This window comes from Bos javanicus, chromosome 8 (assembly GCF_032452875.1).
Source record: "Bos javanicus breed banteng chromosome 8, ARS-OSU_banteng_1.0, whole genome shotgun sequence".
Lineage (NCBI taxonomy): Eukaryota > Metazoa > Chordata > Mammalia > Artiodactyla > Bovidae > Bos > Bos javanicus.
The window spans coordinates 53,916,480-53,935,972 of record NC_083875.1 but is presented as its reverse complement, the minus strand read 5'-3'; the positions used below and the strand labels follow the sequence as shown (position 1 = coordinate 53,935,972).

The following is a 19,493-nucleotide window of genomic DNA, read 5'->3' as shown; positions in this document are numbered from 1 at the left end:
AACATATTAGGAAGGAAATAAATAACCTGTGAGATACCAGGAGTAAGTAAAGTGGGATATAAAATATAATTTAAAAGAAAATAAAGCCCCAGGACGGTAATTTATCACTTACTAAGAAGAATGAAGAAATGTTTGCTGCTTAGACTGGTCATTGCATTGAAATGATCATTGTCTTTAGTTCGCATATAATCCATACTTAAACTCTCCTCATTTTTCAATACATATGATTTTGCCATAGGTACGTTGAGTACACTAAAAGATTCACTTGGTGAAACAGAAATACTAAGTCCAAGAGAATTTAAAATCATAAAAGGTGCCAGATCCCTTATGAAGGTAGCTGAAGATCCAGTGGCAGCTTCTGTAAATGCCTAACAAGGAAGAGTCATCATAAATACAAGAAAATGTAGAAAACTAAATGACAAGCAGAGTACTAACAGACATATGACAAACAACTAAATTAACAAAAACTTCTTTTTTAACCAAAAGGTTAACTCAGACTGGTACCCCAAAATTAAAGTTTCAAGTAACTTTCCTTACCTCAGCTAAATTATTTAACATTATAAGGCCACATTTAGATAATGTAATGTTTAGCTGGTCTTTCGAATAGAAAGTGATGACAGTTTTGTATTCTGGTACTCTGTAATTTTCTTCTTCAGTACCTGACTCAACAATGGCCTTTTTGGCTTTCTTTTTCATCTAAAATAATATAAATTACAGAAATGTGAGAACAATTTGTTTCTAGGAGCATGGTATAACTCATTTTACAAAGGAAAAACAAACATCAGACAAATTTCAACCAAAACATTAGAGAAAGCAATACATTTTATCAGTTCCACTGCCTTACTGGAATAACTGGGACATAAACCAACGAATGCCGCCTGGACAGAGGCAATACTGGAAGAAAAGTTCTTCTCCTCCTCAGTTACACTAAAATGGCAGACATAATTTAGAAGGGGAAAATAAAACCCTAATAAGTAAACGCATGTAGCATCTGAATGAAAATCAGAAGCACATACATCATAGCATGTGGAAATTCAGGGCAAGAAAAGTTAGCCTACTGGTGGTATAAATGCTATATATAAAGAACAGAAACCTAGGGACTTAATAAGTCCAACAATAGTTGCAGAACAGTGCCACTAGGACCTAGGCTCCTGTGAATCAAACTACCTACCTCTTTTTAAGATTCGCAAGTCTACTACCTGTAAGTATCCTGACCTAACAACTACCAAAGAAATTCCTTTATCCAAATCCTCTATCTAAAATAAGCACAATCAAATGTACTGGTCTAATATAAAAAGCTGGAAATACCATGCTAGTCACCTTCACTGTTCCTTTAACTGGCTTTAAGCCACTGAAAATTTGTCCATTATTTCACAGAATCATTATTAGGGAGGAGATACGCTAATAATCCTACAATCTCTTGCTTCAGAAGCACAATTTCATCCATCTAAAGGTTCTGATTTATATGATTACATAAATTCACATTATATTTTAAGTAAATAATAATGTGTTTTCTTTTATATACACACCCTTCAGATACCAAGGAAAACCTGGGATAGACAACAACCTAAAAAAAATGCTAGAAATATTTTAAGATGATAGTTTATAAGTGGGGACTTTGCAGCCAGTATTGCATTCCACCTCTTCCAGTTTAAAGGTATTATTACTTTATGAAAGTCCTTTAACTTCAACAGTTTTAGTTCTATCATATATTAAAATGAAGTTTAAAACTGTATCTTCTTCAGAAGTTTGTTTTAAGTTTAAAGCAAAAGTAGATTATTTAAGACAGTATCTAGTACATAATAAATGTTACACAGTATTTATATTAGAAGCCCATGAGGCAACAGTCTTGGGTTTGAAAATTACATTCAGAGGTCAAACAAGGAAGCATGTGGAAAGGTTCATAATGAAATATCTGAACTCCGCTGTGATTAAAATTAAAGTGTGCGTGATGTGGACATCCTCCATATTTGAAAAAAATTTCCAGATATCAAAAATACCTTGATTCCAAGATTCCATGGTCTAAAATCCTCAGTCTGATCAATTTCTAAGGGTTCAAGCAAAGGCTCCCACACACCAAACATTTCATTGTAATAATGTACCTAGAGAGAGAATTTAATTTTTTAAATAAAACATTCTGGTATTTTCTAAAATCATCTTCCATGTTGTTCCCCACACCATTCCTTTTGGCTGTGCTATTTGTTCTGTATGAAAACCATCGACATGCCCTTAGTTTCCTATACATGCTTTCTCAATGATTTCCTCATCTGGCTAACTTCATGGTCTACTCTTCACCATTTATTCCAGAAAAAAACTCTCTTTTAAGTATCTTTCCTTGATTTTCAGGCTGGGTTTAACAGTGAAAACTGTGTTCATCAATCAAACATTACTGGAATTTTAAAAACATGTTCTATCTACCTCCACTAACTTTTAGAAAGCTTTTGAAGTGAAGGCAAATAACATATGATTCAATAAGCATGTACGTATTTGAATTCTCTGAACTTCCTGGACATCTCAGATCAAATTCTCTGCAAAATATAGATAATTCTAGCTAAAACTTGGAAACTTGAAACTCAGTCTGTCAGTTCCACCTCTATTAGTATATAATTCTATCATCACAAATATTGTAGTGGCTTATAAATTTTCATACTTATTGACTGAAGTAGAATATCAGATTAGTTTCTACTAAACATAAACTAAATACTTTAAAGCAAAGTATCCCTGGGAAGACTATATGTAGAAAAATTCTGATGCATAATATATGTTGGCTCAAAGTAAGTATCTTCCATAAAACTAAAGGACTCTCACAGAAATGTGAAAGACCTTGGTGGAGCCTCACCAGAGTATGAAGATCTGCATTATATAAATGTATAAAGCATATTCTTCTAATTTTTTAAGTCACTATTTCCAAAGAGAAAAGAAATAATCTATTATCACTTTAACGAAAAAAGGATACTTAATTTTTAAAATTAAGAATTTTACATCTACCGAACAGTCTATTTTATACACCTAAAAGAAACAATAGATATTAAGAAGAGGTGGCAGGAATACACAGAAGAACTGTACAAAAAAGATCTTCACGACCCATGTAATCATGATGGTGTGATCACTAACCTACACCCAGACATCTTGAAATGCAAAATCAAGTGGGCCTTAGGAAGATCACTATGAACAAAGCTAGTGGAGGTGATGGAATTCCAGGTGAGCTATTTCAAATCCTAAAAGATGATGCTGTGAAAGCGCTGCACTCAATATGCCAGCAACTTTGGAAAACTCAGCAGTGGCCACAGGACTGGAAAAGGTCAGGTTTCATTTCAATCCCAAAGAAAGGCAATGCCAAAGAATGCTCAAACTACTGCACAATTACACTCATCTCACATGCTGGTAAAATAATGCTCAAAATTCTCCAAGTCAGGCTTTAGCAATATGTGAACTGTGAACTTCCAGATGTTCAAGCTGCTTTTAGAAAAGGCAGAGGAACCAGAGATCAAATTGCCAACATTTGCTGGATCATCGATAAAGCAAGAGAGTTCCAGAAAAACATCTACTTCTGCTTTATTGACTATGCCAAAGCCTTTGACTGTGTGGATCACAATAAACTGTGGAAAATTCTGAACGAGATGGGAATACCAGACCACCTGACCTGCCTCTTGAGAAATCTGTATGCAGGTCAGGAAGCAACAGTTAGAACTGGACATGGAACAACAGACTGGTTCCAGATAGGAAAAGGAGTACATCAAGGTTGTATATTGTCACCCTGCTTATTTAACTTATATGCAGAGTACATCTTGAAAATGCCAGGCTGAAAGAAGCACAAGCTGGAATCAAGATTGCTGGGAGAAATATCAATAACCTCAGATATGCAGATGACAACACCCTTATGGCAGAAAGTGAAGAAGAACTACAGAGCCTCTTGATGAAAGTGAAAGAGGAGAGTGGAAAAGTTGGTTTAAAGCTCAACATTCAAAAAACTAAGATCATGGCATCCAGTTCCGTCACTTCATGGCAAATAGATGGGGAAACAGTGGCTGACTTTATTTTTCTGGGCTCCAAAATCACTGCGGACGGTGACCGTAGCCGTGAAATTAAGACACTTGCTCCTTGGAAGCAAAGTTATGAACAACCTAGACAGCATATTAAAAAGCAGAGACATTACTTTGCCAACAAAGGTCCATCTAGTCAAGGCTATGGTTTTTCCAGTAGTCATATATGGATGTGAGAGTTGGACTATAAAGAAGGCTGAGCACCAAAGAACTGATGCTTTTGAACTGTGGTGTTGGAGAAGACTCTTGAGAGTGCCTTGGACTGCAAGAAGATCTAACCGGTCCATTCTGAAGGAGATCAGTCTTGAGTGTTCGTTGCAAAGACTGATGCTGAAGCTCCAATACTTTTGCCACTTGATACGAAGAGACTCATTTGAAAAGACCCTGATGCTGGGAAAGATTGAGGGCAGGAGGAGAAGGGGATGACAGAGGATGAGATGGTTGTATGGCTTCCGTGACTCAATGGAGATGAGTTTGAGTAGACTCTGGGAGTTGGTAATGGACAGGGAGGCCTGGTGTTATGTGGTCTGAGGGGTCATGAAGAGTCAGACATGACTGAGCAACTGAACTGAACAACAGTCTATTAATTTAATCAACTTAAGATGAATGAAATCAGTTGAAATATAAACTTAATATGTACTCTAAAAGTAACATACACATAAAAACAATTATATCAAGGGCATAAATAGGTACACTTTTTTCCAAAAGTTTGGGAATCAACATCGTATTTATTATAAACTTAATTTAAATGTTTAAATGAGATTTCCAAAATAGTTCATATGTAGCATTATTTCTTATATAATCTGGAAAAATACTATATATGCTTACTTCTAGCTCAAGCTGACAGTGGAGATTTATTAAGGAACTCCAGTTTTTGCCTTCCCCTGAGAAACGTGACTTTGCCAATAGCATAGGTACTGTTCTATGACCAATTCCAGCCTCAAGAACCAGAAAAATAGAATCAATGTTCATTTTTATTATCTCTCCTTTGGGTACCAATTCAGGCATGGGAGCTCTTTTTACAGCTTCATTTGGTTCTTCAAGAAACCACATATTTAAATCTTTTGTATCCTTCTTTTCCCATAAATGTGCTGTAGAAGAAGCAGTTTCTTTGGGGATGGTTTCCTTAGCAGTATAAAGTGCTGAAGTTATGGTAATCACAGTATTTATGATAACTGGTGAAACCTAAGGAGAAAAATTCAAAGCAATAAAAAAAAATACAAAAATCACTTTCCAAACTACATACTTCAAAGAACATGAAATATATTTGCTGATAGATCAAGAGAAATTAATACTGAAATAATATTACTACCAAGAAACAGATACAATTTGCTGCCTACAAAATCTTTTTTTATTATGATAGCTAATTTCAATAGTTAAAATATTTACATGTTGATATTAAACTGACCAATTTCAACTATATATACTATAAGGAAGCTACCTACAGAAGCAGTCAACTGCCAATAATAAAATACATGAAAACATTCATCATAAAATGTAAATTAAGTATCATTTAAAAATTATGTGTCAAAAATATTTTTAAACAGCTTCCTTTTGCTTAATGATTAATATTATTGTTATAATTGTTTATTTCTAAGTTTTATTGTTTTTTCCAAAAGGGCACTAAAGATCTGAATGACTGACTACATTATAACTTACCTTCAGTGTCAGGGATTTTACTGATAATTCAAGTACTTGTGGATCTGTACTTATCTGAGTAGCTTGACAGAACAAGTCACAGGGTTGCAAAACCTATAAGAGAAAAATCAATACTATCAAATTAACACATTCTTAAAATATTTTTTACTTAAAGACTTGTCCAACAGGAGATAACTATGCTAAATAAACAAGTTAGTAAAAATACTCTACTTCAAAAACAAGTCAGTCAATAAAACATTCCTTTCTTATCCTCTTGTTCGTTATTTATAATAAACAGAAAGGACTTATATTAGCAACACTACTGAGAAAGAAAAAGAATTTCTTAAATATATGAAAAATTCACAAAACTTGTATTCTGTATTTTATTTTATAGCAGTCCCTTGGTATCCCTTCGGGACTGGTTCCAGGACACAAACACCTGTCCCCTACCTGCTTCCTCCCACCCATGGCAGATACTAAAATCCAAGAATGCTCAAGTCCTTTGTATATTGATAAAATGGCACAGTATTCAACAACAATGAAACAAACATCACAATTTTAAAAAATGGCAAGAGAAATTGAATAGATTTTTTTTCCCAAAGAAGACAGAAGGCCAACAAGCACATGAAAAGATGTTCAACATCACTATTTATCAGGGAAATGCAAATCAAAACCAAAATAAAATATCACCTCATATCTGTTGTAATGGCTATTATCAAAAAGGCAAGAAATAAGAGTTGGAAAGAATGTGAAGGAAAGGGAATCTTCATTCACTAGATGTGGGATTTGTGTAGTTACTGTGGAAAAACAATATGGAGAGTCCTCAAAAAATTAAGAATAGCTATCATATGATTCACCTATTTTACTTTTGGGTATTTATCCAAATAATACAGAAGCACTAATTCAAAAAGATAAATGTCACCCCCTTTGTTCACTGCAGCATTGTCTACAATAGTCAGGATTTGAAAACAACCTAGAGTGCCTATCAACAGATGAAAAGATAATGCAAATGTGGAGTGTTTCTGTATGTTTGTATGAGAAGGGAATACTACTCAGGCATAAAAAGGTGAAACCTTGCTATCTGCAACAATATGATGGACCTTGAGGGTATGATGGACCTAAGAGAAATGAGTCAGATGGAGAAAGACAAATACTGCATGATTTCACTTATATAAGTAATATAAAAAAGAAAAAAACAAGAAATGAACAAATCAAACAACCACATAGTTACAGATAACAGATTGAAAGTTATATAGGGGAAGGTGTGGGGAACAAATGGGGTCAAGGGTGTCAACTGTATGGTTACTGGTAAAAACTGAATTTTTAGTGGTGAACATACTTTTGTGTACGCAGAAGTAGAAAAATAATACTGTACCCATGAAACTTATATAATGTTATAAGTCAACATTATCTCAAGAAAAAAAAAAAAGACCAAGTACAGTCAGCCCTCTGTATCTACAGGTTCTGTATTTGTGGATTCAACCAAAGATTGAGTTACTAAAATAAAAGTTTTATCGTGCTATTTTTTTCCATTATAAAAATAAATGAATGCTTGGTTGGGACTGGTGCGCTGGGACGACCCAGAGGGATGGTACAGGGAGGGAGGAGGGTTCAGGATGGGGAACACGTGTATACCTGTGGCAGATTCATATTGATATATGGCAAGACCAATACAATATTTTAAAGTTAAAAAATAAAAAAGATAAAAAAAAATTAAATGAAATATGTTAACCTATATAGGACAAACTGCAAAAGAATAAAAAATTATAAATAAATTAGACTTGCTAAATAATTCTTAATATAAGTGTAAATTAACTGAGTCTGCCCTAACTATAGTAAACATAAATCTGTCCTGCAGCCCCCAGTACTCCTCCCAAATGCAACATATGTTTACCTCCTAAGGATCTTGATAGTCACCTCCCAATATTATAGCATGAAGTCCAAAATCTTGAGAGAGTTAATTCTTATGCAGATTGATAAGGAGAAAGGGGGTCCAGGGCTCTCAAGGAAGAGAAAGGGGCAAAAATTTTTTTTTAACATTGCTTTGTCTTAGTCACATAAGACATTTTTTCTTAAATTCTGAGTTGTTATGACAACAATCTTTAAGACTAACTTTCTTTAAGCCCAGAGCTAATGATTACACAACAAAACAACTCATCCTGCTCAAGGGTATGTTTTTCCTTAAGTTCTGTGCAGTCTCCTTGGACTGCAAGGAGATCCAACCAGTCCATCCTGAAGGAGATCAGTCCTGGGTGTTCATTGGAGGGACTGATGTTGAAGCTGAAACTCCAATACTTTGGCCACCTGATGCGAAGAGCTGACTCATTGGAAAAGATCCTGATGCTGGGAAAGATTGAGGGCAGGAGGAGAAGCGGATGACAGAGGATGAGATGGTTGGATGGCATCATCGGCTCAATGGACATGGGTGTGGGTAGACTCCAGGAGTTGGTGATGGACAGGGAGGCCTGGCATGCTGCAGTTCATGGGGTCGCAAAGAGTCAGACATGACTGAGTGACTGAACTGAACTAAACATACAACTCAATATCATTTTTATTTTTTTACCAAACGCTCCAATTAAAGATGGGCAGCAGAACTGAACAGACATTTTTCCAAAGAGGACATGCAGATGACCAACAGGCACATGAAATGATGTTCAACATTGCTAATCAGTAGAGATACAAATCAAAACGACAGTTAGCTTTCACCTCACACCTGTCACAATGACTATAATCAAAAGTACAAATGCTGGCAAGCGTGTACAGAAAAGGGAACCCACTGTTAAAGTAGTCTTTACTGTCAGGATGAAGATAGGATAGACAAATGACAGATTAGTAAATAAAACAAGAGTTCTGCAGCAAAAATAAAAATAAAAACCTTCCATGAATAAATAACAGCTTTGGTTGTTAAAGCTACTTATATATGGAATCACCAAATGGTTAACAAACTAAGGATTGCCAAGGAGACCAATACTTGGTATATAGAAGTTTTTTAGTATTAAAACTGCTAAAATCACCTCCAAGTAGTAAGCTCAACAGAAAGCAAGCTGTGACAACAGTGTTTATCCTGAAAAAGACAACAGTCACTTTACATATGTCTACAGTGGATAACGTTTAAAAAAAGAGAGAGAGACAGAGCCACGTGAGAAAATGTGAACAATGCTCTTTCAAGAGAGCAAAAATCAAAGACTCCAACATGGGCTATCCAAGGAATTTACTCCATTGCTGGAGCTTCAAGTTTTCACAATTCAATTCAGCAGGATATTTCAACTGTTATGAAGCAATGACTACAAAGTGTTTCCTATTCTTTCTTTTTCTGAATGGGTTTTTAAGCTTTGAGTTTTCAGTCCTTGTACCACTGTTAAACTAGTCATTGTGTATAGTGGTGAGGTGTGCGTCTGTCAAAAATTGACAACTTATTTGTCTATTAGTTAATATATTGCCTGGGCTTCCCTGGTGGCTCAGAGGGTAAAGCATCTGCCTGTGATACGAAAGACCCAGGTTTGATCCCTGGGTAGGGAAGATCCCCTGGAGAAGGAAATGGCAACCTACTCCAGTACTCTTGCCTGGAAAATCCCATGCACAGAGGACCCTGGTGGGCTACAGTCCATGGGGTCGCAAAGAGTCGGACATGACTGTGCGACTACGCTTACTTAATATATTGCCAAATCGAAAGAAGTCATATGCAGACACAATAAAGCAAACTATCATCTAGGAGGAGGAACAAAATGGTGGAGGAGTAGGTGGACATGGAGTATATCCCTCTCCATGGATACGTCAGGAATACACCTTCAGACACAGAAGTACATGCAGAACACCAGGTAAGAGGGGACAGGAGTACCTGACTAGTGGAAAGGAATATAGAACCACCCAAAACTCAGTAGGACAAAGGAACTAGGGGAAAAAACAGGAGTGTTCAGAGGACTGGACCTGCCCTTGGCAGGTGGGCAAACTGAAGCAAGGGTACGATCCCCACATTGGGGCAATTGTCTGAGTCAGAGGAGAAACATTTAAGGCTCAGAGTGAAACAGCTGATCTGTGGCAGCCTAAATGTTATGAGAATCAGACAGTCCTTGCCACAGCCATACACAGTCTGGACAGGGACGCAGGTCCCATGGAAGGTACAGCAGCTGGGAGCTGGAGTTTAGAGACTATGGAGCAATCCCAGTGTGAGGGCTGCTGTTGACTGTGGAGAGAGGAATTTAGGAGATGTGAAGGAGGAGACTGTGATGGGAAATGCCTGTAGAGGAAAGCCAGGAAGCCATGGAGGCAAGGTGATCCTACTGAGTCACACATAGTGGGTGGAGCCATCACCATAGCCTCTCTCCCCACATGCCAGCATCGGCACCTGAATGATAAAAAGGCTGGCCCATCAAACACCTGATGCGCTGCACTACAGAGTAGGACCCCACCCAGGGTGCCCCTTTAAGTGCCTGAAATGCCGATCTACGGGTAGGACCCCAGCCAAGGGGGCCCCTCTATGTGCCTGACGCGCTGAACAACAGAGAAGGATCCCAGGCAAGGGAGCCCTCTATGTGCCTGAACGGGCGGAGCTATGGGGAAAAACTGGCCAAAGAGGCCTTCTGATTGCCAGCTACAAGAGGCTCGAAAAAAGACTGATAGGGCCATAACTCCTGTGGTGGAGGCAGTCCATGTCCTTGCACACTTGGTGCTGCCCAAGATCCCCACAAGCCAAGCAGCTGTGCCACCTTCACGCTCAACTCTCACTGGGGCAGAGCTGCTACAGGCAAAAAAAGTCTTGCATCTATGCACACAGGGTTGCTTCAGTTGTGTCCAGCTCTTTGCGAACCTGTAGACTGTGGCCTGCCAGGCTTCTGTCAGGGGGGTTCTCCAGGCGAGAATACCGGAGCATATTGGCCAATACTGGTTGCCATACCCTTCTAGAGCACTATATTTCCTGCTGCCCTGGCTGCCAACTCCCCTGAGTACCTGGTGCTGCCAGAACTCTTGCAACCTAAACAGCTGCACCACCCCCGACATCTGGCCCTCACAGAGGCAAATCCAAGTCCTCCAGGGCAGCCCCAGGAGCAAACCCCAGTGAACAACCCACATGCAGAGATGGAAATAAAACCACAGTTGAAACCCAGGGGCAGTGTGGCTAAGGAAGAAGACTGCAAAACCTAACCACTAGTTATACAAGCTGCAGATTAAATCCACACGATCAACGAGGCAGACTCTGTGTCTACAGAATACATAAAAGGACATTCAGAGCTCCCACAAAAGGAAACACACTGGTTCTGATAGCTGTGGATATTGGAGAGAAGAACACACAGGAGTAGGACCAGATTAGAATCTGAGTTGCCCCCACAGCAGGTCCAGAGATCAGCAGTTTTGGAGGGCATAAAAGGGAGGTGAGGTGGACTGCGACCTCCAGCAAAGGAAAGGACTCTGACAGCAGTGGCTCAAGAAAAACATTTCTTATTCTTATGGTTTGACTTGTCCTGTAGATTCCCTTGGATTTTTTTTCTTTTCTTTTTTGCCCCTCTGTTGTAGTTGTCAATTTTTTGGCACTATGAAATCTAATTAAGTTTTTGAATTTTTTTTTCCTCCTCAGACACATTTTTTGTTGTTGTTATAAACCTCTGCCTCTACATTGGGCTTCTGCAGTTCTGGGGAGTTTTCCTTTTTATTTTCTTTTTTAATTTTAATTTTTTAAACCTATTATTATTTTTTATACATTTATTCCTTTGTTTGCTTTTCATACTGTTCCTTTCCCCTTCCAGATAGTCTTTAACATATATAAATCTTCTTCATCCACCTGTATTTAACTTTGCATATCTATTCTTTCTTTTCTTTCCTGTCAAACATTTGTTAGCTTTATTTTCATAGCTTTATTCCCCAACTTGCATCTTCCTTTAGTTTCATTTTCCAGTTTCTGTTTTAGTTAGTTTTGTTTTTAACTGGTAGATATAACTCTTGATTTCCTTTGTTCACTGGGTCAATCTATTCTACTTTATTTTTGTTGGACTGTTTTGATTTTGCTTATGGGTGTAATGCATATGTGTATATTCAGTTATACTTCTTATTGTTGTTATAAACCTCTGACTCTGTGTTAGGATTTTGCAGTTCTGTTTTCCTTTTTTCTTTCTTCTTCCTTTATGTCTTTCTTTTTTTTCTTTGCTCTTTTTTATAATTTTAATTTTTTAAACCTATTATTTTTTTCTCTACATTTATTTCTTTGTTTGCCTTTCCTACTGTTCTTTACCCCTTACAGTTAATCTTTAATGTATATAAATCTTCTTCATCTACCTGTATTTAACTTTGCATATCTATTCTTTCTTTCCTTTCCTCTCAATATATGTGTTAGTTTTCTTTTCATTGCAATAAAGCATATTTGGCACCTTGCTTTAGTTTTGTTTTCCAGTTTGTGCTTTAGTTTTGTTCTTAACAGGTAAATATAATTTTTGATTTCCTTTGTTCACCGGGTCAATCACTGTACTTTATTTTTGTTGGATTGTTTTGACTTTGCTTATGGGTGTATATGTATATTGCATCATTTAAATTATTATTTGCCTGATTTTGTAACTGCTATTTGTCTGGGGTTCATCTTTGGTTTCTCGTTTTGGGGTATTTGTTTTTAATCTTACTTAATGCCATAACAAACCACTTGTGGAGTCTTCCTTCCTGACCAGGGATCAAGCCCTGAGCCTTTGGAGTGGGAACACTAACTCCAAGACCCTAGACTACCAGAGAACTAACCCTAGGGAGTACCAAATAATGAGAACTCACACAAAGCAAACCACTTGAGTACAAGACCTGGTATCACCCAACCATCAGTAACACCCTGTACAGGATGCCTCACCTAAACAACAAACAAAAAAATACAAACCCAATCACCAGCAGACAGGAAGGATCACCACCTCACTCACCCTTGCCCATCAGAGGAAAAATAAACAAATGAAGGAACAAAAACTCATCACAAATCTCAGCCTATAGGAAGCTCACACAACCACTGCACCAAACATAGGAGGCCAGAAATCAAAAGGAAGAAAGAAGTCAACCTTTTACCCTGGGAAAAGACCACAAACACAGTAAGTTAAAAAAAAATTATGAAGACTGGCTGAATGTATACAAAAACAAGATACATATATATGCTGTCTACAAGAAACCCACTTCAGACCTAAAGACACATATAGACGGAAAGTGAGAGGATGGAAAAATATACTCCATGCAAATGGAAAGCAGAAGAAAACTGGAGTAGCAATCTTCATATCAGACAAAACAGACCTTAAAATAAAGATGATTACAAGAAATAAGGACACTACATTGATTGATCAAGGGATCAATCCAAGAGGAAGACATAAAAATTGTAAATATCTATGCACCCAACATAGGAGCACCTCAATACATGAGACAAACACTAAAAGACATAAAAGGAGAAATTGACAGTAACACAGTAATAATAGGAGACTTGAACACTCCACTCCCACCAATGGACATTTCATCAAAACTGAAAATTAAAAAGAAACACAAGTCTTAAATGATACATTAGATGAGTTGGATCTCATTGATATCTTCAGGACATTCCATCCAAATGCAGAAGAATACACCTTCTTCTCAAGTGCACATGGAACATTCTCCAGGACGGACCACATCTTGGGTCACAAATCAAACCTCAGTTAATTTAAGAAAACTGAAACCATATCAAGCATCTTCTCTGACCACAACGCTATGAGACTAGCTATCAATTACAAGAAAAAAACTGTAAGAAAAACAAACACATGGAGATTAAATAACATGTTTCTAAATAACCAACAGGTTACTGAAGAAGTCAAAAGGGAAATCAAAAAACTTCTAGAAACAAATGACAATCTAAACATGACAACTCTAAAACCTGACGGGATGCAGCAAAAGCAGTCCTAAGAGGGACGTTTATAGCAATACAACTCTACCTCAAGAGACAAGAAAAATATCAAATAGACAACCTAACTTTACACCTAAACTGGAAAAAGAAGAACAAAAAAACCCCAAAATTAGTAGAAGGAAAGAAATAATAAAGGTCCACGCAGAAATAAATGAAAAAGAAATGAAAGAAATAACAGTAAAGATTAATAAAATGAAAAGCTGGTTCTTTGAGAAGATAAAGAAAATTCACAAACCATGAGCCAGACTCAATAAGGAAAAAAAAGAGAGAAGAATCAAGTGAACAAAATTAGAAAAACAAAGGAAAGGTTACAACAGCAAATGCTCTTGCACTGTTGGTGGGAATGTAAATGGATACAGCCACTATGGAAGACAGTATGGAGATTCTTTAAAAAACTACGAATAAAATCACCATATGACCCAGCAATCCCACTCCTAGGTACATACCCTGAGGAAACCAAAACTGAAAAGACACACGTATCCCACTGTTCATTGCAGCACTGTTTACAGTACCTAGAACATGGAAGCAACCTAGATGTCCATTGACAGATGAAAGGATAAAGAAGTTGTGGTACAGTTTCAAAGTGTTTTATGAGTGCTAGGAGTCAGATAGTTAACTTGAAAAGATGTCTTTGAAGAAACAAATTTTAATCAGTTATGAAGAGGAAGAAGGCCAAGAGGATACTAGAAAATAAAATACAAATGGGAAGCATGCCAGAGCACATGATTGACGGTTCAAACAAGCCATAGGGAGAAAAGCAAGTAGCACATCTGAGAAAAATAGGTCTAGATGGGAGAAAAAATTAAAATAATAAAACTGAAACAACACAACAAACAATTGGTAGAAAGTCTTAACCGCCTAAAAGCAGTGTGGAATTGGCATGGAAACAAAATCATAGTCTTCACTGAGAAGTATTTAGATAAAATCAACTTTTCAGTGTGACTGTTCCCATAAATACACAAAACAATGAGGAACAAATGGAAAAAACGAAAAGAGAGTTTAAAAGCTGGTGCAATAATAATCTAAATTAGGCTCTCCAAGACGAAAGAAAAGTATTTTATAGAGTAAGTTGGAGAGTATGTAGCCACTTTCCTAAAGTGATACACGCTAAATATAAAACAGTTTACAATTAAGCTGACAAGTAAATAGAAAACTCACAGTAGTGATTTTTCCTTTTCTCTTGACTGGAAGAAATGGGCATGCTCTCACTTGGAGATCTTTAATGGCAGCAGTCATTGTATCATTTTCAAAGTCACCTAGCCAATATATTTCACACTGTGTTGTAATGACTAAGGCAGGAGCATCATTTCTTGTCATATCAGCGACAAACACAATTTCAGGATTTTTAATAGTGATGTTCATTTCCCACTTTTCTGATTGCTGTTTAGGTACTAAAATAAAAACACAGATAATGTCTTAAAACAGCTATAAATCTTTCTTATATTATGAAAAATTATTTATAGGACAATGATATCTCTATTTGAAGTAAAAGCAAAATAGAAATACTTAGATCCCAAAAGAATTTACTGAAAGTCTCCTAGTATAAGATTTAAAGAACTCATAGCCATTAGAATATTTTAAAATGTGAGGGGAAATCTCTACTATTTAATGGCAGAGCTAAAAATAAACTAGTTTCTAACTCTTAGCTTGACACTCTTTCTACTACACTACAAGGAATGAAATATATAAAAGATAATAGAAAATTATAAATGTAACAAGAATAAAAGAACTTTAGGGACTTCTCTGTGGGGTCCAGTAGGTAAGACTCTGCACTTTCCCTGCAGGGAGCATGAGTTCAATCCCTGATTGAGTGGCCTGGCCAGAAAGCAAACACAAGTATATAAATAAAAGACAAGTTTAAGTTACAATACTATCTTTAATTATGAAAAGGAGTCATTGTTTCATTATTGTCTCCTTCCAAGAAAATCTTTCAAATTATTGTCTTCAAAGAAGTACAATTACTTATTTTAACATGGGTCTCATAATTTTTGAACCCAGTATTTACTTATGACTTGAAAAATACAGAAACTGTCTATCTTATCAGAAAACACATTTAAATTTTCCTCTTACCTCTGAAAAATAAGGATTTCTAACTTATTGATCCTGTTATCCTCATCATCTAGAAGGATAATCAAGCTAAGTGTTATTATAGCACTTCAGTAACAGATATGGAATATTTTAGCCAATAACTAACCTTCTTCTTTAGCAGACCATGTTTGAACATTGGTTTCTACAGCAGTGCCTGTAGTGTAGGCCTCAAGAAAGACATTTGCAACTGTCAGCAGAAATTCCACACTTGCACAAATATACATTTCTTGAAGGACTATATCAGCCACCCAACCATCTCGGATCGTCCTATACCTTACATCCATCATGTCCTTTTTGTCAAACCCAACTGTCAGTCCTATCATTCTGAAAAACACAATCACAATTTCTATGAGTGTCCTGCACCTAATCAAACACACCAATAAAACTCAAAGGTCTCTCATTGCTTTCACCGACAGCAAGCCAATGTTCTGAAGTCATTTCTCTTAGTAGGATAAGAGAAATAATAAATTTACAGACTTCAGGAGCACAATTGTTTCATAATATAGGAAGTATATCCTTAAGAAATTATCAGAATTTTGAATCTCAGCATATTTTTTCTACAAATTTTCATATATTACCCATTACAATTGTATGGATTCATAATTCAGATAATAGATATTAATTTAAAACCAATTTAATTACACTGATTATTTCTATTTAACCATTTTTTTCTATTCAACCATTCAACAAGAACAGCACATAAACAGAGCATTTAAAATGTTGACTGAGAACTATGGAATCAACTCCATTAAAGCTTTGAAGATATCAGATTATACCCAGAAAATGCATATGCAACTTTGAGAGTAAGTTCTATAAAATACACCAACCATTGCTCAATAAAAATTTAAAACACTATTACCTAGGAGTTGCCTTCTTGATATGAGGCCTTTTGTCATCTAAAATACAGTTTTTTAATGAGAAGGAAGAAAGTATTGAGTCATCTGTATACATTTTTAAAGTGCTTATAATATTCTCCAACTTAAATTCAGCAAGTTTCAGAGAAGGATCACGAATATCTGTAAAGGAAGTCTGAGGAAAAAGAAATCAGTACAAATGTTTTACATTTGTATGTAAATATGTATACATTTGTATACATATACATTTATATACATTTGTATGTAAATATGTAAATATTTGTATGTTTTACACAAACATACAAATTTAAAACATATTTTACGATATGAAATACCACATTCTCTATTTCCAAGAGCTCATAATGAAAAGCATATATTAACTTTAAAAATCACTTTTCATATCAAAGGCTATATGTAAGAAAACTCATTTTAAAAGGCAAATAGTTAATGTGAAAAGTGCAACAATTTTTCTCAAAGGAACAGATACAACAAAACACAGGAAACAGCAAAAATATAGTTTTTCTTCTTCAACTTACCTGTTTAGGACCTGGACTATACAGTACCATGGTGAGATAATCGGTTCTGAAACTCATATTTAGTGTTGTCTTAACTTGAGAAGCATGTGAATGTACTTCTACCACAGCAGCTGTCACTACAGTTGTTCCTTGGAAAAATTAGTTAGTGGATAAAAGAAAAAGGTCAGGAATGGTAGAACTCATTAAAATGGAATTAAAAGTAGATTTACCATAATTATTAAATAAATGGGTATAGTACAATATTTTTCCAAAAATTCAAAAAGATTTAAAAATTCAGATGTTGAACTCACTTAACTCCAGGGTTGGCATTCTTTACATAATAATCTGGGAGTCTAAACTCCTGGTTTACTTTTAATAAACTCTTGGTTTAATTTTTGTAAAATGAGAATAAAAGAACTAACCCCTGGGCCTGTTTGGCAATTCAGGGAAATAGCATGTGTAAAATGCATACCAGATTACCTGGCATATGTGTTTTGCATTTACATTTTACTTCAAAAAAAACTAAAACCAAACAAGATGCTTTAGATGACATTTTAAAAATGTTCCACTAACCAAAAGGATCCAAAATTCAGTCTTTTCTATATTTCATATTTTGGGGCAAGGTATTATATACACATGGTACATTTTAAATGGATTCTGTAGACCTATTAATCCTTCTCTCGGCTGTATTGCTCTGTCAATGATTTCTGGTTGAATAGGAATGTGACTGTGGACATTCTTGCTTTGTTCCTACTTTAGGTGGAAAACTTTCCATTTCACCTTTAAATATACCTTTTCGATATTTCTACTTTTTATCACAAATAGGTGACTTATTAAATGCTTTTTCTGCATCTATTCAGGTGATATAATTTTTTTCTCCTTTTTCTATTAATTTGGTGTTACCTTAATTGATTTTTGAGGGTTAAATGAACTCTGCATTTCAGGATAAGTCTAAGTCAAGATGACACATCCTACATGCTTATTGCTGGATTTAGTATGATATGCTGTTAAGAATTTTTATTCCTGTGTTCATTAGGGATATTAGGTGCAATATTCTTCCCTCAAAGTTGTTTTTTATTTTTTATTTGGGTTTTTGGTATCAGGCTAATGTTTGCTTTATAAAACGACTAAGGAAGTGTTCCCTCCTCCTGTATTTTCCAAAAGGTTTGTTTAACACTGGTATCTTACTTAAATGTTTAACAAAATTCACCACTGAAATTCAATTCTTTTAACAGATGCAGAACTATTCATCTTATTTCTATTTCATCCTATGTCAGTTTTGGTAACTTTTTCAAAAAATTTGTACATTTCATGTAAGCTGTAGAGTTTATTATCACAAAATTATTTATACATAATAATTTCTACACAGTAGAAAGTAAAAATGACTTTCTCAGCATTACTGACTACATAGAAAACCCTAAAAAGTCTCCAACAAATTACTAGAATTAAGAAATCAATTTAGCATTTATACGAAGATATAGGGTTACTATGCAAATATCAATTGTATCAGTAACAACTGAGACATATACTTTTAAAAATATTTGCAGTAGCATCAAAAAACATACTTAGGAAGAAGTTCAACACAATTATGCAAGACTGCTACACTGAAAAATCTCAGTACTGAGACTGAAAAATCTCAGTATTTTAAATGAAGAGACTAATGTGTGCTCAATCACTCAGTAATGCCCGACTCTTTCTGACTCTCTGGATTGTAGCCTGCCAGGCTTTTCTTTGTCCATGGAATTTCCCAGGCAAGAATAACTGGAATGGGTTGCCATTTCCTTCTCTAGGGGATCTTTTAGACAGGGATCAAATCCACATCTCCTACATTGCAGGTGGATTCTTTACCTGCTAGGCATCATGGAAGCCCCAATAGCTTATTATTTTACTTCCTCTGTTGCTGCAACACAACACATGCATCTCTCAAGGAAAAAAAAAAAATTATCTCTTCACGCATTCTAAAAATGGCTCAAAATCATGCAAAACAGTTCACTTCACTTCTGCACCAGAATGTACTGTATATATATTTCTCCCTTCTTTGGAACAGAAAACATGTCTTCCTCTCCCATATTACTTAATGTGGCATAGTTAACACCTCATTCTACATGTTATATAGAATTTATGTCACTTTTCTTAAGACATCTGTCCTTTTTTCTTAAAGCATTCTAAATTCCTTTTAATGAAAACTAAGTACTTTCTAGCCCAGTAACAGATAATCTGGGGATTCCTTTTTAATGCTTTCTGTATTTGAATCCCATGTTTTCCCTTTTCCTGGATTCCTTATTTGCTTTGCTAGAATATATTTTCAAACTACCAGTATACCTCAGAGACTGCAAGATTGGTTCCAGACTACTGCAATAAAATGAATACCACAACAAAGCAAGTCACACAAACTGGTTTTCCAGTGCATATAAAATGTTATGTTTATACTATATTATAGTCTGTCATAACACAATAGCATTATGTTTTTAAA

The 19,493-nt window shown here is 35.7% G+C and overlaps 1 protein-coding gene across 3 annotated transcripts in view; it reads right to left on the bottom strand.

The window, feature by feature from the left end:
- The window catches only part of VPS13A (vacuolar protein sorting 13 homolog A), a 282,284-nt gene that overhangs the window by 92,797 nt on the left and 169,994 nt on the right, over window positions 1-19,493 (bottom strand). For all 3 annotated transcript variants that reach the window (XM_061425581.1, XM_061425582.1, XM_061425580.1), the window contains exons 36-44: window positions 17,042-17,169; window positions 16,511-16,680; window positions 15,758-15,975; window positions 14,722-14,954; window positions 5,703-5,795; window positions 4,872-5,228; window positions 2,001-2,102; window positions 538-696; window positions 113-368 (exon numbers count right to left, since the gene is read on the bottom strand). In XM_061425581.1, the coding sequence (XP_061281565.1) occupies window positions 113-368; window positions 538-696; window positions 2,001-2,102; window positions 4,872-5,228; window positions 5,703-5,795; window positions 14,722-14,954; window positions 15,758-15,975; window positions 16,511-16,680; window positions 17,042-17,169 (1,716 nt within the window). The remainder of the gene's footprint in view (window positions 1-112; window positions 369-537; window positions 697-2,000; window positions 2,103-4,871; window positions 5,229-5,702; window positions 5,796-14,721; window positions 14,955-15,757; window positions 15,976-16,510; window positions 16,681-17,041; window positions 17,170-19,493) is intronic.